The 22,279-nt window shown below is 45.7% G+C and overlaps 1 protein-coding gene across 2 annotated transcripts in view; it reads left to right on the plus strand.

The window, feature by feature from the left end:
- Positions 1-1,222: 1,222 nt before the first annotated feature.
- Positions 1,223-22,279, plus strand: part of ecel1 (endothelin converting enzyme-like 1) — a 169,259-nt gene continuing 148,202 nt past the window's right edge. For both annotated transcript variants that reach the window (XM_084335646.1, XM_084335647.1), the window contains exons 1-4: positions 1,223-2,304; positions 5,012-5,080; positions 5,388-5,498; positions 8,396-8,488. In XM_084335646.1, coding sequence (XP_084191772.1) covers positions 1,444-2,304; positions 5,012-5,080; positions 5,388-5,498; positions 8,396-8,488 — 1,134 coding nt within the window. In that variant the 5' untranslated portion in view covers positions 1,223-1,443. The remainder of the gene's footprint in view (positions 2,305-5,011; positions 5,081-5,387; positions 5,499-8,395; positions 8,489-22,279) is intronic.

Genomic DNA, 22,279 nt, shown 5'->3' on the forward strand with positions numbered 1-22,279 from the left:
CTATGAATGTAATTTCTTCCCTTGTTCAACGTGGCGTTCCCATTGCGTTCCCATTGTCCTCTGATTGTCCTCTGACTCCTCTCCATATGCTCCTCACAACACTCAATTTCTATTCCTCCCTTGCTCACTCTCTTATATCTCCTCTCCTCATCTCTGCTTCTCTCATCTCCTCTCACTTCTTTCCTATCCCCTTTTCTCCTCTCTCATCACCTCGCCCCTTTGTCTCCTCTCTGCTCGCTCCTCTACCTGTACAACTCCCTCTATCCTTCCATCTCTCTGGATGTATCTTACCTGTCATCTTCGCTCTCCTCCTCTCTTTACTCCCACCCTCGTTCGTCCCACCCTCGTTCGTCCCACCCTCATTCGTCATGGTCTCTCCCATCCCTTTCTTAACCATCAGACCAGCCTCACGTCATCAGCACTGCACTCTGATTGCCACGCCTCTTTTTTGTGGAAAGCAACGCTCCTCTCTCCCTTTCCCCTCCTCTCCTCTCATCTCTCCCTTTCCGCTCCTCTCCTCATCTCTCCACCCCTCTCCTCTCATCTCCTCTCCCCTCCTCTCCTCTCTTATCCTCTCCTCTCATCTCTCCCTCTCCTCTCATCTTCTTCATCTTTCCTCATTGTCTTCTACTCTCTTTTCATCATAATCCAAATCTCTCACTTCCTCCTTCCTTTCCTCCCTCCTTTCCTCCCTCTCTTTACCTCCTCTTCATCTCCCCTCCTTGTCCCCTCTCCTCTTCATCTCCTGTCCTTCCTCTATTGCCTTCTCCCTTCCTCTCCGCTTGTCAGTCCCTCCTCTCCTTTCTTAATCTGGCCTCCCCCTCTCATCCCCCCAACCCCCCCCATCGATCCATCCAAAGACATGAGTCACCCGGCCGCTATCATCCTCTTGACGGATGGCTGTCACCGATCAATCCTAAGGGCTTTAGCCCAGAGATAACTGGATGAAAGAAAGGAGGACGAAAAGAAATGTATGTCAAAGCAGACAGCATCCCTTTGTCATCCTCCACCATTGTAATCATGGATTCCATTTTTTATCTTCCTCTTCCCTCGCTCCCCGTCCAGCCCTCCCTTTCTTTCTTTTCTATCAACAGGTGACCCGCGGCTGACAGAGCGACAGAGAGAGAGAGAGAGAGAGAGAGAGAGAGAGAGAGAAGAGAGGACAGGTCGAAAGAGGAAGAAAAGCATAGAGAAGAGAGGAGTCTAGAGATAACACGTGGCGGGGCAGAGACGGCGAGGAGTCCCTCACCCTGGGAGATTTTTATTGGGTGACTTTCCTTAAAGGAGACCCAAGACGTTTATTTGGACCACATTCACCCCCTTTTCCCTGTAGTGGGCGCCCCTTCCTCTCGTCTCGGCACTGGGAGGCCTCCTTTCATCCCTCTCATCCCCACACCCCTTCTTACCTGGCACCTTCTTAACTATCAACTCCAGCTCGTTGTCATGGAGAAGACATACTCACTCACCGCCCACTACGACGAGTTCCAGGAAGTGAAATATGGCGGCCGCTACAGCAGCGACGTCCTGAGCAATGGCATGACGCTGCACATGGGCGGGAGCCTGGATCGCCACATGGGGCGCACGCGGGGAGGGGCCGGGTCGGGCCGGAACCGAGACATAAGCGGCATCAATGGCGGAGGTGGTGGCGGGCTCCCCCGCTGGAGCCGGAGGGAGATCTGTCTGCTCTCGGCGCTGGTGTTCGCGGCGGGCATGTGCGTCATCCTGGGCAGCATGCTGGCGCTCAAGTACATCTCCCTGGAGGCCCAGCAGGATGTGCACTGTCGCCAGGACTGCCAGCGGAAGCGCTCCCTGCTGCGGGCGGCGCGCTTCGTCCAGGCCAACATCGACCCCACCATCCAGCCCTGCCAGGACTTCTACTCCTTCGCCTGCGGAGGCTGGCTGCGGCGCCACGGCATCCCCGAGGACAAGCTCAGCTACGGCATCATCACCGCCATCGGAGAGCACAACGAGGAGAAGCTGCGGCGCCTCCTGCTGGAGCCCGTGCGGAGGCGCGAGCCCGACTCGGCAGAGCGGAAGGTCAAGGAGTTTTACCGCTCCTGCGTCGACATGCAGGAAATCGACAAGCTGGGCTCCGAGCCCATGACCGAGGTGATCCACAGCTGCGGGGGCTGGGACCTGGCGGTGGCCCCTCCTGGCGGAGCGGGGTGGGAGAACGGCGGCGCCCCCCAGAGGCCAGATTTCAACGAGCTGCTGTACCGGACGCAGGGGGTCTACAGCACGGCTGTGTTCTTCTCCCTCAGTGTCAATGTGGACGACAAGAACTCCTCCAGGAACACCATCAGGGTGAGAGTGTGTGTGTGTGTGTGTGTGTGTGTGTGTGTGTGTGTGTGTGTGTGTGTGTGTGTGTGTGTGTGTGTGTGTGTGTGTGTGTGTGTGTGTGTGTGTGTGTGTGTGTGTGTGTGTGTGTGTGTGTGTGTGTGTGTGTGTGTGTGTGCGTGCGTGCGTCTGTGTGTGTGTGTGTGTGTGTGTGTGTGTGTGTGTGTGTGTGTGTGTGTGTGTGTGTGCATTGGCCTGTGTGCAGGGACCGAAACTAAAGCCCGCCGCCCGCCAGGGGCGCTCAGTTTTTACCTTTGGCGCTTGACACTTAGAGGGCTGCCCGCCGTGTGGCGTGTAGACGTGTAGTTCATAACGATACTCTTATTTTGATTGTGCGAGTACAGATTATAGCCTCTCTCGTCTTTTTTTTCTCCGCCGCGAGATCGTTAAAAAACTACAAGTCCCACATTGCACTCAAGTCAACGGTCCAATCACAGTAGAGTGACGTGACTGGTTTCATGAGAAAGAAAGCAAATGACCAATCGGAAGCTCTCATTTGGCTTGTTTACTTCCTGAAACGCCACCATTGCGATATGCGGGCAGTCTGCTCTAGTCTATATCGGACCTCCATGAGCTACCGTTACTGTTTAAACAATGACCCAGTCAACTATTCACTTTTAGTTTAATACATGACGAGGCATTGTCTAACGGTATCTAGCTGGCTAGCTACTGATAGCTGCTGATATCAACAAATGCTCCAGCAATAGTCGACTCGAGTGCATAATACCTCCGTTCCCTCGTTAGCTAGCTCACGTTAGCTAGCTCACATTAGATCTATCTGTCCCAGTAAACTAAATTGTCTTAACGTTATCTACCGGGCTAGCAGTAGCTACAGATAGCTCCTGATATCAATGTCTTATAACATTGATTGAATGCGTATTCTAGCTGAGGGCATGTTGAATGTGATTTGACAAAAAAAACGTAACGTTATACCAATAGGGTCCAGCTGCATCGCCGGAGAATCCTTGCATGCTGAATGTAGGGTCTAGCTGAATATAGGGTCTAGCTGCAGGGCCGGAGAATCCTTGCTGGAGCTGGAGGCTACTCAAGTATACACACAGACAGTGGAGCTGTTTGCAGATAGCGAGCATTTTGACTTATTGCATGGTGGCGATGTCTTGCAGATAATACAACTACAAGTATGATTATATAATATATATTTTATTTAAAAAAAAATATTTATATAAAATATATATATATTTTTTTAATCAAATAAAATTTGGCAGGTAAGAAATATGCTTGGCGGGTAGATTCTTCCCATCTACCCGCCACTGGCCGGTGAGTCAAAAAGTTAATTTCACTCCCTGCCTGTGTGTCTGTTTGAGCGTGTGGTTGGTGGTCTGTATTTGCGCATTTGTCTGTGTATGTCTGCATATGTGTGTGTGTGTGTGTGTGTGTGTGTGTGTGTGTGTGTGTGTGTGTGTGTGTGTGTGTGTGTGTGTGTGTGTGTGAGTGTGTGTATGTCTTTGTCTATGCCTGCATGTGTGTGTGTGTGTCTTTGTGTATGCCTGCATGTGTGTGTCTGTGTGGGTCTTTGTGTATGCCTGCATGTGTGTGTCTGTGTGTATCTTTGTGTATGTCTGCGTGTGTGTCTTTGTGTATGCCTGCAAGTGTGTGTGTGTTTCTGTGAGTATGCCTGCATGTGTGTGTGTGTCTCTGTGTGTGTGTCTTTGTGTATGCATGCTTGTGTGTGTCTGTGTGTATGCCTGCATGTGTGTGTGTCTCTGTGTGTGTGTCTTTGTGTATGCATGCTTGTGTGTGTCTGTGTGTATGCCTGCATGTGTGTGTGTGTCTGTGTGTGTGTGTCTTTGTGTATGCATGCTTGTGTGTGTCTGTGTGTGTCTGTCTTTGTCTATGCTTGCATGTGTGCGTATGTGTGTGTGTCTGTGTGTGTGTATGTCTGCATGTGTGTATCTGTGTGTATGCCTGCATGTGTGTGTGTATGTCTGTGTATGTGTCTGTGTCTTTGTGTATACCTGCATGTGTCTGTGTGTGTATGTGTATGCCTGCACGTGGGTGTGTGTCTTTGTCTATGCTTGCATGTGTGTGTCTGTGTGTGTCTTTGTGTATGTCTGCATGTGTGTGTCTGTGTCTTTGTGTATGCCTGTGTGTGTGTGTGTCTATGTGTATGCCTGCACATGTGTGTCTGTGTGTGTCTCTGTCTATGCTTGCATGTGTGTGTCTTTGTGTGTCTGTCTGTGTGTCTTTGTCTATGCTTGCATATGTGTGTCTTTGTGTGTGTGTGTCTTTGTGTGTGTGTGTGTGTATGTGTGTGTCTTTGTCTATGCCTGCATGTCTGTGTATCTGTGTGTGTGTCTGTGTGTCTTTGTCTATGCCTGCATGTGTGTGTGTGTGTGTGTGTCTGTGTGTGTGTGTGTGTGTGTCTTTGTCTATGCCTGCACCTGTGTGTCTGTGTGTGTGTGTGTCTTTGTGTGTGTGTGTGTGTGTGTGTGTCTGTGTGTGTGTGTGTGTGTGTGTGTGTGTGTGTGTGTGTCTTTGTCTATGCCTGCATGTCTGTGTCTCTGGGTGTGTGTCTGTGTGTCTTTGTCTGTGTCTGAGAGCTAATCTATGCCTGCACGTGTGTGTGTGTGTGTGTGTGTGTGTGTGTCTGTGTGTGTCTGTGTGTGTGTGTGTGTCTTTGTCTATGCGTGCACCTGTGTGTCTGTGTGTGTAGATCGATCAAGAAGGACTGACGCTCCCTGAAAGAACACTTTACCTCGGGCAAGATGAGGACAGCGTAAAGGTAGACGCCGCCCTCCCCTTCATCCCTCCTTCCATCCCTCCTTCCATCCCTCCCTTCATCCCTCCTGCCATCCCCCCCTTCATCCCTCCTTCCATCCCTCTCTCCATCCATCCACCTGTCCCCAGCATCGACCTGTTCCTCTCCCATCCACCCGTCCAGCTGTTTAGTTGCTGTCATCGCTGGAGCTATTGTTAGCCGTGTCCACTTTGCCATAATGTCACCCTGCCACCGGCCCTCATTGATGATGCCGCCGGCTCCGGCCGTCCATTAGTGATGATGTAATCATGTCTCTCCTCCTTCTTGTCAGATCCTGGCGGCCTACAAGGCCCTGATGGAGCGCCTGCTGAGCATGCTGGGAGCTCACAATGCGACGCAGAAATCCAAAGAGATTCTCCAGCTGGAGACGCGGCTGGCCAACGTGAGTTGTGTTTGTGAGAGAGAGTAAGAAAGAGAGAGATGCACAATAAGTTAACTGTGTGTGTGTGTGTGTGTGTGTGTGTGTGTGTGTGTGTGTGTGTGTGTGTGTGTGTGTGTGTGTGTGTGTGTGTGTGTGTGTGTGTGTGCGCGCACATGTGTGTGTGTTTGTGAGAGAGAGTAAGAAAAGAGAGAGATATAGATGCACAATAGGCTTGGGCGGTATGACGGTATTACGGTATACCAGGGTATTTAGAAATCACAGGTGCGTTTCAGTTTCTATTACACTGAAACAGAGTTTTGACAGGGACGGCATTGGTTGTAGTGCACACACAGCACGTGCCAGCAGAGGGCGAGACCAGTCCTCACTAGTGGAGCGAGCACACGCAGAGCTGGTTGTCTACACACAGGAGGACGCAATCGATAGGGGAAAACCCGCTTCAGTGGTGGAAATTAAATGAGACACGCTTACCGTTGCTGGTGCTGTGGGCTAACTGGCTACCGTTCTGAGAGCTAACGTTACTAGTACTAGGGTGCTGCAGGCTAACTGGCTACCGTTCTGAGAGCTAACGTTACTAGTACTAGGGTGCTGCAGGCTAACTGGCTACCGTTCTGAGAGCTAACGTTACTAGTACTAGGATGCTGCAGGCTTCTGGCTACCATTCTGAGAGCTAACGATAGTAGCACTAGGATGCTGCAGGCTTCTGGCTACCGTTCTGAGAGCTAACGATAGTAGCACTAGGATGCTGCAGGCTTCTGGCTACCGTTCTGAGAGATAACGATAGTAGCACTAGGATGCTGCGGTAGGGCTGGGCGATATGACCAAAAACGTTATCGCGATAAAATGATACAATTATTTTCATATAACTCGATATCGATAATTATCGTCGATATAATGTCTGTCAACTTTAATTAACTTATTATGCCCGGCGCCGATACGCGGGCTGACTTGTTTTGCTGCTGTGAATGTCTCGAGAGTCGAGTTGATGTCGTCATCAGTCCGCGCACGTTAGCAGTTAGCCAAAGCAAGCGGAGTATTTCATGACAATGTACTAAAAAATTTCCCTAAAATACTCTGTTCCGCCCAATTCATTGCAACGGCGTCCACCGTATACCCCACACTACTATAACAGTTACCCTCAGAATTCAAAACACACACCAACTCGGCAGGTAACCTGTGAAATAGCGCCGTGCAAGCTAATTAGCCATAGCCAGCCTCGTTTCCGAGCAGAGTATTTCATGACAATGTACTAAAAAATGACCCTAAAATACTCTGTTCCGCCCAATTCATTGCAACGACGTCCACCGTATACCCCACACTACTATAACAGTTACCCTCAGAATTCAAAACACACACCAACTCGGCAGGTAACCTGTAAAATAGCGCCGTGCAAGCTAATTAGGCATAGCCAGCCTTGTTTACTGAGTCCTACCTCCGCGCCTCCTTCCGGGTCTCCTTCCACTATCGGCCATTTCCTTCACTGATTGGTTGTTAGTGCGTGTGCTCATATCCAAGCTTGGAAAATCGATATATCGAAACTTTGCGACCACGTTTCATGTTTATTTCGAGGAAATAATTTATCGCGATAGTTATCGTTTTATCGCCCAGCCCTATGCTGCGGGCTAACTGGCTACCGTTCTGAGAGCTAACGATAGTAGCACTAGGATGCTGCAGGCTTCTGGCTACCGTTCTGAGAGCTAACGATAGTAGCACTAGGATGCTGCGGGCTAACTGGCTACCGTTCTGAGAGCTAACGATAGTAGCACTAGGATGCTACGGGCTTCTGGCTACCGTTCTGAGAGCTAACATTAGTAGTACTAGGGTGCTGCGGGCTAACTGGCCATCGTTCCGTGATTTGTTTACTTGGTAACACGGGTTGCCCCTCCCCCCGCTGATGAAAATGAAAGTCATACCGTCATATACCGTATCGGGGTATTATGTCAGCAAGGTATGACGGTATGAAAAAAATTATACCGCCACAATAAGTTAACTGTGTGTGTGTGTGTGTGTGTGTGTGCACGCATGTGTGTGTGTGTGTTTCTGAGGCCCTGTTTAGACGGAAATGCTAGCAGGTGAATCCGCAAAAAAAAAAATTCGGATGTGCCTTTCGTTTATACGGAAACGGCGTTTTTACGGGGTGAAACCGTAAAAAAGTGAGACCACCTTCCAGGGTGGAATTCCTAGAAACGATAAACCTTTGCGCTATCATCTAAACTGTCAAACCGCATAAAACGATGACGAAAGGGTTGTCAAGGCTCTCGTCGTGCGTACTGCTTACATCACAGGCATGCGCCAGTAGCCTAGAAGCGTAAACAAAGCATGTCTGATTCTATCCATGGCGATCACCTGAAGGCTACATTCGCAGTACTTTTAAATACACAAGAATCTGTCCCGCGGCTATCACAACTATTAGTACTGGACCCACTGTCTGTGAGTGACTCTGCTTTGGTCCAATCACATTCCCCACCCACAGTCTGCGAATCAGAGGCAGAGTAGGGCGGGTCTTCACAGCACGTCATGTGACATATGCGCCAATCGTGTGACAGTGGGGCTCTGTCGTCTCGAGTCGTTACAGCGTCGTCTGCACGCAGAATTCCATCCCAAAACGCTAGTCTAAACGCAAAATTAAAAGTGAGACCGTAAGACGACTTTTGCGGTTTCTGTTCAGACTCTCTCCGTCTAAACGTAGCCTGAGAGAGAGTAAGAAAGGAGAGAGATATAGATGCACAATAAGTTAACTGTGTGTGTGTGTGTGTGCACGCATGTGTGTGTTTGTGAGAGAGATATAGATGCACAATAATTAACACACTGCATGTTTGTTTGTGTTTGTATGTGTATGTGTGCGTGTGTGTGTGCATGTGTGTGTGTGTGTATGTGTGTGTGTGTGTGTGTGTGTCCAGATCACTGTGTCAGAGTATGATGACCAGAGGAAGGACATCAGCTCCATGTACAACCGCATCACTCTGAGGCAGCTGGAGCGCATCGCTCCTGACGTGAGTACCACACACAGGGGCGTAGCTGGGGGGGGGGTAGCTTAGGATGATTCCAAGGGCCCAGCACTGGGGGGGGGGCCCAACATTTTTTTTTTTTTTTTTTTTTTTTTTTTTACTAGACATCACTCAGGTGTATTATTGATGCTCTCATTGATACTATGTTTGTTTCTGAAGTGTGTGTTTGTGTGTGTTTTGATTGATTGATTGAAAAGTTTATTAACAGATTGCAGAATGGGTACAGTACAGTACAGCTCAATACATACAATTGTTAAGAGGATGCAGACCTGAGAAAGACTTTCGTCTTGTTTCCATCAGGGTCCCCCATTTTCAATTCATCATATGACACACACGACATACAGATAGACAGTACTGCTACATCTATACATTTATGACATACCAGATTTTCAAATACAGTACTGTTTGTGATACTAAAAAAATCCAGAAAAAGAGTGTATATACATTTGACATAGAAACTGTGCATTGGGGGAGGTTGGGTAGGTGGGGTGGGGCTGTACATTGGAGGTGGGGGGGGACACTGTACATTGGAATACTGACATACATTTGACATAGAAACTGTACATTGGAGGAGGTTGGGTAGGTGGGGTGGGGTTGGGTGGGGCTGTACATTGGAATACTGACAACGCCATGCTTGGTCTTTATTGTACAACTGGGTTAGGACATTTGTAGGGGCCAGTTTTGAATTGCAGTCTCCCGTAGGTGTTCTTTGAGAGTGTTTTTGAAGGTGGGTAGTGATTCACATTCCTTTACAGCTTTGGGTAGGGCGTTCCACATTGTTGTGGCATAATTGCGAAACGTGTTTAGTCCCTTGTTTGAGCCGAATCTGGGTTTTACATGATTTGTGGAGCTCCCTCTGGTGTTGTGATCGTGGTATTCACTGACCTTTGGGAAGTATTTTGACATGTACATGGGTACCTTGGTCGTGTAGTGTATCTTGTAGACCAGGCCCATTGCAAGTTGCTGTACTCTGTCGTCTACTCTAAGCCATCCTAGGTTGGCAAAGTGTGCAGGGGTGAGGTGGGTTCTAGGAGTCAGGTCAAGCAGTAGTCTGACTAGTTTGTTTTGAGATGTTTGTAATTTGGTTTTTAGTGCCTTTGAGGTGCTTTGGTACCATGAGGTGCAAGCATAGTCGTAGTACCCTTGAATGAGTGCTCCTGCCAGAGTCTTCAGGGTATTCTTGTTTACCAGGGAGGAGATCCGGTACAAGAATCGAGTTCGTTGATTGACTTTTTTTATTACATTGGATGCCATTTTGTCACAGGAAAGATTAGCCTCTAGGATGGAACCCAGGTAGGTAATTTCATCTTTCCTTGTGACAATATTGTCACCCACTGTAACTGAGAAGCCGTCGGTTTTGCTGAGTTTGTTATTTGAACCGAAGAGAATGGACTCTGTTTTGCCCATGTGTAATGATAGTTTGTTGTCGGCGAGCCATATGCAGATTTTGCCTAGTTCCGAGCTGAGGGTTTTTTCAACCTGTAATTTGTTCTTGTCAGAGACCAGCAGGGCTGAGTCGTCCGCAAACAGGAACAAGTTGCAGTCACAAGCTGACGACATGTCATTTGCATAAATTAGGAACAGTAGTGGTCCTAGTATGCTTCCTTGTGGAACACCACAGTTCACTGTGAGGGGGGGGGATAGGGTACCGTTTACCTCCACCATCTGTTCTCTCCCCTCCAGGTAGGATTGTATCCAGCTCACTGATAAACTATCAAAACCAATTGCTTTTAGCTTGTCAATCAGAATGGAGTGATTGACAGTGTCGAAGGCCTTTTGTAGGTCTAGCATGACCATGCCGCAGTATTTGCCCGCGTCCACCTCTTGCTTGATGTGGTCGTTCAAATAGAGAAGGCATGTGTCAGTGGAGTGGGATGTTCTGAAGCCAGATTGGAATTCGTATATTAGATTTTTATCCGTAAGGTACTTTTCGACCTGTTCGTATACTATTTTTTCCATGACTTTTGAGATGGATGTAAGGATAGAAACAGGGCGGTAGTTGCCTGGGTCTAATTTGCTGCCCTTTTTGTGCAGGGGTGTTACTCTCGCTATTTTGAAGTCCTTGGGGACGTGTCCCTGTTTTATGGAGAGGTTTATTATGTGTGTGATGACTGGGGTGATGGCGGCTGCTGAGTCTCTGAGGAATTTGGAGGGGATGTTGTCATGGCCAGTGGCCTTGTTCGGTTGGAGGGCGCTCAGTTTATTGAGTACCTCATCTGTAGTTACCATTACCAGTTTGAAATCGTCTTTGTGGACGCCTAGGTGTGTGTGTGTGTGTGTGTGTGTGTGTGTGTGTGTGTGTGTGTGTGTGTGTGTGTGTGTGTGTGTGTGTGTGTGTGTGTGTGTGTGTGTGTGAGATATATAGAGAGAGAGGGGGGGCTTTGGTAGACTATTGCATTGGTCCATTCATTGAAGATGAACGCAATGCGACATCCTTTACTAGGCTCACCCACCAACAGTGCAGGTGCTGAACTGCTGATCCGAATGTATAGGTAAAAACCATATTATGCGTTTTCATCAATAAAAAAATGGCAAAAAAAAATCTGCTCGCGCGCTTACGCTGGGGGCCTACAAATACATTCTTTCATGGGGCCCAGAATCAGGAGCTACACCCCTGACCACACACACACACACACACACACACACACACACACACACACACACACACACACATACACATACACACACACATCCTCCTGACGTGAGTACCACACACACAGACACACACACACACACACACACACACACACACACACACACACACACACACACACACACACACACACACACACACACACACACACACACACACACACACACGAGGGACTGCTACCTTATCATGTCATGGTGCTGTATTTAACACAACACAAGGATTCAGTGTCCTAGATGACATCACTGGTGGCCAGGCATGTTGGAAGTGGGGGTGCGGGGGGTACGACAGTTTCCCCTTATTGCACATAACTTTTCATTTGTTTTCATATCAATGTAATGCCATGGATGTAACTGCATCTGGCATTATATTAAATCATTGTAAAACAAAATGAAATGTTTTATTCTGTTATTCAATTAGGCTTACAAATAGTCATTTGACTCCTAAAACACCATGCGTAGTGGGACCTGAGTTGACTGAGTTGAGGCACTTTCCTCTAGACTGTGACTGGTTTGAATGCATACTGTATAGGAGACGTGTGTATTCCGGTTATGTATATCTATATTTTTATATTCAGATGTGTAGCTTAAAGATGATTAAGTGGTTAGTTATTAACACATGTTACTATGGAGCTTTGCAATGGGGAATTATATCTGTCCCTCCCTGACTAAACTAAAATAATCTGACTGCTGCTCATGTCTCCTTTGATTCCTGGACAATGGAGTGGTTTTCGAAGACATTTTTGTTGAGTGAGATTAACATCTTCATTCTCAGAACTCTTTGTTTATTGTGCTACTGCTAACTAACATAATGCATGAAGACTAGCTACACATGATGGAAGCAGAGAACTTCACATAAACTACCTGTCAGTTCCCTCTCTGTTCTCTCTGGTGTGATGAACAGTATTGTGGTGATTTGTAGCTTATTAATATGTTCACTAAATTGTAGTTTACATTAGGCCACTTCTGTAGCTTTATTAAGTATAGGTAAAGAATACATTGCTGATGGCGACAGCATTGTGTGTGATTAAAGCCTCTGGCTTCTTTCATGGCTCAGTGTACTGCATTCAGCACCGTGATAGTCTAGCCCCCCCCCCCCCCCCCCCCCCCCTAAAAACTCAAACTCATTTACTCTCTAACTTTCAAACTAAATGAATGTGTGCAAAACTGTTTGATGTGTGTGAGATTATGTGCAAAATAAATCGGTTGTTTTTTGGTGAAATGCCCCTTTAAGAGTCTTCAGACCAAGAAACATCTCAATTGTAAATGTTCTGTGTGTGTGTGTGCGTGTGCATGCTGTGGCCAGAGGCAAACGTGATGGATTAAGATTTGAAGTCCAGCTGGTTGTTTTAAGTAGTCGTGTGCCGAGTGTGTGTGTGGTGTGTGTGTTTGTATGTGTGTGTGTGTGTGTGTGTGTGTGTGTGTGTGTGTGTGTGTGTGTGCGTGTGTGTGTCTGTATGTGTGTGATGCTGGGAAATCGTTTTTGGTGACCAGCGAAGTACACATGTATCATATAAACACATTCGCATACAGGCCTCCATGGCTCAGCGAAGCTGTCCGCCCCGCAGGGATAGACGGGGGGTTGATGGACGAAGAGGAGAGAAGAGAGGAGGGGAGGAGAGAATGAGAGGGGACCCAGAAAGGGGGGACCACATGGGGTCAATGAAATGGATGGGGGGGAGGAGGGGAGGGAAAGATTTAGAGTTATGGGGCAAGAAGGAGAAGGATGAGAAGAGGAGGGGGTGAAGAGAAGAGGCTCTTTGGGAGCTGCACGAACCTGATTGAGAAAAACTTCAAGAAGTTCTTTCACTCCTGCTGGCAAGAGGAAGAGGAGCGAGAGGAGGGAGGGAGAGAGAGGAGGGAGGGAGTTAGATGAGGGAGGGGGAGAGAGAGAGAAAGGGGGAGGGGGAGAGAGAGAAGAAGGAGAGAGAGGAAGGAGGGTGGGAGAGAGGGAGAGGAAGGAGGGAGAGAGAAGGAGAGGAAGGAGAGAGGGAGAGGAAGGAGGGTGGGGGGAGAGAGAAAGAGAGAGCGAAAGGATGGAGGGAGAGGAGGGAGCGGGGAGAGAGGTAGAGGAAGGAGGGAGAGGAAGGAGGGGGAGAGGATGAAGAGGAGGGAGAGGAAGGAGGGGGAGAGGAGGAAGATGAGGGAGGGGGAGAAGGGGGAGGAAAAAGAGGACAGCTGAGAACTGGACACATAGTAAAGAGTTGTTTAATGTATACTGCATATAAGTTTGACTGAATTGGAAGTAAAGAAAACCCAGCTGTATAGAAGGGAGAAGAGGAGATACGTGGGCAGAATAATGGAGAAGGAGAGAAACGTGACTGTGACTGACAGACAGACTTTTTAGAGACAGAGAGAGATACATATATATATATATACATATAGAGAGAGAGAGAGAGAGAGAGAGAGAGAGAGAGAGAGAGAGAGAGAGAGAGAGAGAGAGAGAGAGAGAGAGAGAGAGAGAGAGAGAGGAGAGAGAGAGAGAGAGAGAGAGAGAGAGAGAGAGAGCGAGAGAGAGAGAGAGAGAGAGAGAGAGAGAGAGAGAGAGGAGAGAGAGAGAGGGAGAGAGAGAGAGAGAGAGAGAGAGAGAGGGAGAGAGAGAGAGACAGACAGACAGACAGACAGACAGACAGACAGACAGACAGACAGACAGACAGACAGACAGACAGACAGACAGACAGACAGACAGACAGACAGACAGACAGACAGACGTGCATGAGGCAGATGGAGACAGGCAAACACAGATTTCAGATTCAGATCAGGCTAGTATGCCAACCTTGAGGTTAGTACCTCATGTACGGCCCCCCTGGCAAATCAGTGGGATCCATATGAATGAATAAATTAATTAAAATAAATGTAACAATATTATGGTTGGGCTGTAATTTATTATATTGTATTGTATCGGGATCGTATCATGCCGAAATTGTGATATTGTTGCGCATAATTAAAGTAATCTAAATGAATAACAACAACCACATATTAACTAAAATTTCTTTCATGAATGAGATCTCCAATATTTATGGGGATGCTATATGAAAATCATTGAAACCCACCAGGATTTCACAGATCTTTTCTGTAATTACTGCGGTCCCAAAATGCTTGAAAAGTGGTGGCTTTTCGCCAAAATTGCCATGCAATTTGCTACGTTTTTCTTTGCAGGGAAATTGCAGTAAAATGGCAGTAAAATGGCCGGAAATTATGAAAATTGCTATGTTTCTTTATATTTTTAGAATTACCTCATATGAAGAATTATAATATAATTATAGGCCTGACTGGAACCACCTGTCTCCCACACAGGTAACTCTCCCACTCACTCACTCACTCACTCACTCACTCACTCACTCACTCACTCACTCACTCACTCACTCACTCACTCACTCACTCACTCACTCACTCACTCACTCACTCACTCACTCACTCGCTCACTCGCACGCACGGACGCACGCACGCACACACACACACACACACACACACACACACACACACACACACACACACACACACACACACACACACACATGCAGGCAGGGTTCGAGTTATCACCTGAGAGCTATGGGGGCCCCCTGAATTATTTTTTTACTTTTTTCGAAGTCATATTTAGAGGAATATCTCATTAGGATTAGAGTCTAATACTAATGAAAACTAATGAAACTGGCCCCCGTAAATGTCCATGTTGTGTATGTCATAAATGTCATTATGAATTGAAAATGGGGGACCCTGATGTAAACAAGACAAAAGTCTTTCTCTGGTCTGCATCCCCTTAACAATTGTGTGTATTGAGCCGTACTGTATTGGCCCATTCTGCAATCTGTTACAATCAATCAATCACATCACACAACAGTTTAATCATTAGACTATTGTGTGATGTCATTATTCAGTCTCATTATTAACCATCAATATTTGTTCATTTTCTTACTCACCTCTGATATATAATGCCATATTTACTTATTTGCATTTTGCATCCGATCAAATAATACAACAATTTAATTTAAAGAATTTGCCCAAATTTATGACTTTGAATGAACATTTATTTGTCTCTGCACTTATAAATCAAAAACTAACAAAAAAATCGAATGGAAAATAAATAGTTGTATGGCACTTAACAGCAGCATTTACCTCCATTTACCTCCTTGGCAAATAACCAGCTGTATTTAGTTTTCCAAAAGGTCCACTGACTCGGTCCCCAGCATTGTGGTGGTTGAGCAGCATTAGTCAAAGTCTTTGACTAGTCGTTGGCCTTTTTATAAAGACGAAGCTGTCCAGCCTTGTACAGCCTTGTGGCGGGTTAAGCCTTTTTTCCAGCGGCATATGGTGTACTGTACTGTTTACTTGAGTCGCAGGACGTAGCCTTCTGTTTAGTTTAGATAACGTTAAGCTTGCTGCTTCTTCTTCACCAATGGGTTGGAGGAGTAGCGTTAAACACGCTCATGGGCAACGCATAGGGGCTTGGAGGTGAAACGCAGCCTATTCCACAACATTAATTACTTGGTTATTTTAAAAACTGAAAAGACTAATATTATCTATTAACAATTTATTTAGGTAACATAAATAATACTAATTCGTACATTGAAAAAAATATATATATAAAAAATAAATATATATATATATATATATATATATATATATATATATATATATATATATATATATATATATATATATATATTAAAACATTTAATATAACTTTTTTGAGAGACCCCCACAGCTGTTGTTGACTATGGGGGCTCAGACTATATCTATGGGGGCTGAGCCCCCATTGGCCCCCACATAATTCGAACACTGCATGCAGGCCTTGTCCTCATCTTTCTCTCTGTCCCTCTCTCATTCAACCAACTATTTTTTGTGACAGATTTAAGCCAAGCACTCACTTTGGTTTCTGCCACTGACATCAAAGCAGCTCACTGTCACAAATACCGTTGGGTTCAGTTGAATTTCTGTAAATTCTTGCGACCACGGAATCACAAAACCCTGGTGGGTCTGATTATCATGCAGTTCAATGCGACGAACAGCAACTGTGTACTCTGGTCTCCTCCCACACCAAAAAACATGACGTGGTTACATTGATGTGGAAACGGAAAATGTTGATTAATGTGCACTGTCCCTGGGTAAAGAATAAATAAATAAACTTAAACTTAACAATATCTGCATGGTATTTAATTGTTTTGAAATGGAAACTGATTTATTTTCTTCATTACAAGCCTATATGTAGCAATTCAAATTAAATTAAAATAGCCATTAAAAGATAAGAATTACATGAGACAAAACCATACCTACCACACAGTACGAGTACCACCCTTTACTTTGACTCTAGTCACTCTACCTTCCTCAACCTATTTCTAACCTCTCGACCCCCTGACTTCGATCCCTCTAGCATAGTCCTGTAGCATCTATCTATCTACACAGTGGGTCGTGGTGCATGTGGTAGGTCCTGCATGTTTTTTTTTGTTTTCTTAGCAATGGAAGTGGCAGTGGGAGTGGGTTACTTCATCCTCATCATTAGGGCATAAGTATCTTATTATAAATCAAATCTACCATACCTAAAATGGCCTTTCAATCTTGTAGAATTCTCTGTGAACAGAGACACAGGTCTTCATTGACCAACTGACAAGAGCAGCTTGTTATCTGACATCCTCCCTCCTCCCCGGGGGAATTAAATATTGTCTTCTTCAGTAGCTGGCGACGTGATAGGTGCACCGTTAAGAGGTGACGGAAATCATTCAAGAATCAATATGGGGTCACCGGCTGCCAAAGGCTCCCTTCTGAAAGAATCTCTGTAGAGGAAACGAAAATGTTCTAATGGAGAGAAAAAAATAAAAACACACGGAATAAACCTTCAGTCGGTCAATTGTAACGTGGGGTGGAGCTCCCGTCTGTACAAGCTGACCGAGGCTCACAGAAATCTACTTTGTGCGCACTGTGGAATAAGTCACCTTGTGAGGAGCTCGACCTCACTGACTGAGGAACAGCATGTTCAGACTGAGAAAGGACTCTACTGATCAACGTCGCCATTGATGAGTGAGAAATAGGGCTAGGGTTTAAAACAGTGGTTCCCAACCTTTTTCCCCCCAGGGACCCCCAAACATCTCTGATGAAATTCGCGGACCCCCTCCTAATAAGATACCATAAAATATTTTTTTTTTTTCATTTTAATAACAAACTGCTTATACACAGGCATATGCATCACAATTAGACCCACTATGCTTCTTTGACTTGTGCCTTCAATCAACAAATCTCATCTTGCACCATATGCATTTCAAAATGTTTGGCCAATATTCAAATGCTGTATTCATCCTCTCAAATCAGGCCCTAATGGTGAACGGTTTGCATTTATGGAACAAATCAATGCAACAAATTAAACTAAATATGAGACAGGAAATTCCAATCAGTAGCAGAGAGAATCTGTCCTAGCTGGGTTTAATACTTTTTTTTGTCATTTTAATAACAAACTGCTTATACACAGGCATATGCATCACAATTAGACCAACTATGCTTCTTTAACTTGTGCCTTCAATCAACAAATCTCATCTTGCACCATATGCATTTCAAAATGTTTGGCCAATATTCAAATCCTGTATTCATCCTCTCAAATCAGTCCCTAATGGTGAACGGTTTGCATTTATGGAACAAATCAATGCAACAAATTAAACTAAATATGAGACAGGAAATTCCAATCAGTAGCAGAGAGAATCTGTCCTAGCTGGGTTTAATACCTTTTTTTTGTCATTTTAATAACAAACTGCTTATACACAGGCATATGCATCATAATTAGACCCACTATGCTTCTTTGACTTGTGCCTTCAATCAACAAATCTAATCTTGCACCATATGTATTTCAAAATGTTGGCCAATATTCAAATCCTGTATTCATCCTCTCAAATCAGGCCCTAATGGTGAACGGTTTGCATTTATGTTGAATGAAGTAAGAATCCACTGCAGTAAAAATATCCTCACCTCGAGTGGTGGTAGTAAGGTTGACTGACATGAGAATGTCCTGCTTCAGATCCTCATTTTCGATATATTGCACATAAACGATGAGCACAGCCTCGTCTGCGACAGTTGTAGTTTCATCAAGTTGTATGGCAAATGGACCCTTTCTAAGCTTTTCTGACAGCTGCTGTTCGCAATCACTTGACATCTTATCAATTCGGTCTTTCACTACATTGTTCGAGAGTGGTACTGATTTTAGTTTATCCGCCACCTGTGGGCCGCACAGTTTCTAAACCATTTTGATGCAGGCTGGTTTGATGAGCTGCTCGCCAATATTGTGCGGTTTCTTTGCTTTTGCAATTAAAAGCGAACACTCAAAGGAGGCTTCGGTAGCCTTCTGTAAATCACTGCCACCCCTGCTCCACGCTACTCTAACATCAACAGGCTTGTTCGCCTTGAGAGACTGTTCTTTCCTCCGAAAAAAGTCTGGATCCTTCCCAACGGTTTCTGGGTGCTTAGACGCCTGATGTCTCTTCAGCTTGCTGGGCTTCAGGCTCGAGTTTGCCATCTTTTCTCCACAAATCACACACTCAGGTCGTTTGTCTGGTCCCTCATTGAAGCCCATGGTGATGTAATTTTCGCGATTGCTGTAGGTCCTAACTTTTTTTGCAGATGAGCTGCCGTCATCTCCTTTTCGTTTGTCACACATTTTCGCCTCTGGCGGCTGACTGCAGACGAGCCGAGAAAGTTAACTAGCGTGCTAGGCTAGCTACAGAAAGTGATACAGTCAACTGATTCGCGTTTTAGCGGCTACCCGGTAGCCTACTGTTAACGTTCAAAAATCATGTCTAGATGTTTATTTATTTATCTTTATTTTTTATTGTAGTGGAGAGACTATTCATGCTTCTGATGATAAAAATATGCGAATTAAATATTTATCTAAAAAAAAAAAAAAAAAAAAAAGACCTCAAATCATCTGTGGTCTGGCGGACCCCCTGCGCCCCCTGGCGGACCCCCAGGGGGTCCGCGGACCCCAGGTTGGGAATCACTGGTTTAAAAGACACAACTATCCCTTTTTATAAAGGTTTTTTCCCTTTATTTTCTTTCTTTCACCACAGACAGTGTGTCCATGGATTGTCCCTACAATCAATATTTGAGTTCAATATCAATATTTACATTGATCTTGCCAGTGAGAAATCGACTGGCCTTCCTTCAGTGTGATAAGTCTACCTGCCTGCAATGTGCGAACCATACCATGGTCTTCGGGGGGGGGGGGGGTCAGCAGCGCTGCGCGTGCCTCACAGGGAGGACTTTACTGTGACGCTTGCTGACATAGGCTATAGGTATGAGTAATGTTACAGAACCACACATAGTCTACACCACACAGGTCTGCATGCATGATGAAGACGCACATATTGAAATACACATGCTCAGATTAACCCCTCTGATCCAACACTAAAATTCACACACAACAGTCCTATTTACACATAAACACACGGATGAACCAATACCGAACAACAAGTCCACGACCAAACACATCGAGTCTAACATTATTATAGGCAAGTCATTATCTCACCAGTCAGACTCAGCACCCTGGTCAGTACTCAGAGGGTGAGAGCCCCACCACTAGGGCGGGCCATACTTGTTTTTTTTTTTGGAAAATCAATCGAGTGGGGTGTCTAAAATATGTGTTTTTTTGTGGGGAATTCAAATATGGGATTATTTTTCGGATCGGATAACCCTAACCTACATCGTTTTGGATTTCAAAATGGCAGATTTTACCATTTTTCACCCCTTGGCCATACATGGATGCCAACATGAATCTGAAGGAAGTCCTATCATGCAAGGTGGGGTTTCTTATTGGGGAATTCAAATATGATTTCATTTTTGGGATAGGATAACTCTAACCTGCAACTTCTTGAACTTTGCCAGGTTCCAATGTCTTGATTGGACTCATTCTTGGACAGCAAGGTCTCCTACTGTACTGCTTTAGCCACCAACCTACAAACACAAACTTAAAGTCAACGTCAGCCATAAATAGGTGAGCTCTTTCCAGAACTACTCAGCAGAAACCTCAGTAACCATTTTAACAAACGTCTCAATGTATTGAGAAAATCCATGGGGCTCCATCAATCCTCTATCTTCTTGAATTTGATCAGGTTGCACAAGTCCTGCTTGGATTCATTCTTGGACATCAGCCTCCTGCTGGTCTCCTGAGCCCTGATCCCTCCATCCATTTTTTCTTGTGAAAAGTACTTAGCAGAGGCCTCAGTCACCATTTTAACAACCCTCTCGATGCTTTGTGTGTGGCAAGGCCAGTCGAGAACCTCCATGGGGGTGTTGATGAAGTTCTTCACCTCGGAGGTGCTTAGGGAGCAGGTGAGAGGTGACTGACACATCTTCTGACCAGCTGATTAAGCCACCAATGCTGGAAGCGTCACTATTGATGTGAGGTGTTCTTCTGATCCTGCCAGAGGAGTCTCCCAGCTGAGTGTCTGGATCCCCCTCTCCCCTGATGGCCAGGATTCTCTCCACCCCCTCAATTCTCTCTTTTTGATCATCAGAGCACAGCAGTGTTTGGAGGATGGCTTCACTGTGGGCATACCAAGCAGATCTTCTCACAGTTGGCATCACAACATCCAGCACCTCCTTCCTCTTGAGGCAGTCCAGCTGAAACAGGATGTGCCTAGGCCCTTCAATCCAGGAGTGCTTGACCTTCATGTTGAACCAGTGGCGGCTCGTGAATTCTTCACGGGGGGGGGGGGGGGGGCGGAATTAATTAGTATCCCCCTCTATCTCTCCTTCTCTCTCTTTCTCTCTCTCACACACAGCGCGACGTGGAATCGATTCGTTACACAATCAGACCTAGTATGTGTAGTAGTATATACCAAGAATAACTTCAGTATGAGTACAGGGCTGTACACATATTTTGCATATTGTTAAACGAGCCAAGGCTAGCTATTAAACTATCGATATGAATCGAAAACGGGGGACCCTGATGTAAACAAGACAAACGTGGTCTGCATCCCCTTAACAATTGTGTGTATTGAGCCGTACTGTATTGTACCCATTCTGCAATCTGTTAATAAAGTTTTCATTCATTCAAACATAGACGATATTGAACAATAATCCACTTATTTTCAATCCAAACGAAACTCCACTCCAGAGAGAGAGAGAGAGAGAGAGAGCGTTAGTTAGTTAGTTTAGCATTAGCTGAGTGGCTAACAGCGGCTAACGTTAGCTGAGTGGCTAAGAGAGAGAGAGAGAGAGAATTAACTCACTTTGTTTAATTGAAACGTGGTCCAGCCGGAGGGCTTGATAAAGTGTATGTCCACTAACTGTCCCCCAGACTGTTGTCGATGTATATCCACTGCCCACTGTCCAGACTTGAGACTGCATCACAACACACAGCATCGAACATCCTGCAAACTACCTGGCGTTCTACCGTCCACTTTTAAGCAAAACCGAGAAATGCGGCTACGGAAAAGTACTGTTGTCGCCGCGTCGGCCAATCAGAGAGCGTCTCCGAGAAATACGGCTACGGAAATTATAGACGCCTCTTGCTTAGACCGCTTCAAAACGCGCCCGTGTTCCATCATAATACATCATATTTCAACGCACAGCGCGTTACGCACTGATTGGCTGCGACGGATACAGCGATGAAACAGTGCACGGCGTGCACGCGCACTCAAAGCGCTATTGCGTCTAGCCCGAGAGAAATGCGGCGAGGAGAAATGCGGCTACGGTAACGGAACGTATTCTCTATCAGACAGTGAGTCACTTCCTGTTCAGGAAAACGATTATTTATATTTGATATATTAACGTTATATTGTGCATTGGAAACACAAACATACTTAAAATTAGTAAATATTATTCATTTTAAACATGTTTATATTATTTATAGGGCTATAAAAAAAAACAAAAAAAAAATCTTATTCTTCTCTCTTTTAACCAGGGTTAACCAGGGGGGCGGCGCCCGAGCGCCCCTAGTGGCCAGCCGCCACTGTGTTGAACCAACATGGATAATACACTCCAATGATTAATTCCACAATGCATTGTAGATTATTCAGGTTCTTTCTTTTAAGTTGATGCTTTGACACCCAGAGCCTGGGTGTCCGGTCCAATCTCCAGCAGAGCCAGCCTTGCAGAAAGCACTCCATCCCTGATTGCACAGACCAGGTTATAGCCATAGTGTTGATC

This window comes from Notolepis coatsorum (genome assembly GCF_963971535.1).
Source record: "Notolepis coatsorum genome assembly, chromosome: 1".
Classification (NCBI taxonomy): Eukaryota; Metazoa; Chordata; class Actinopteri; order Aulopiformes; family Paralepididae; genus Notolepis; species Notolepis coatsorum.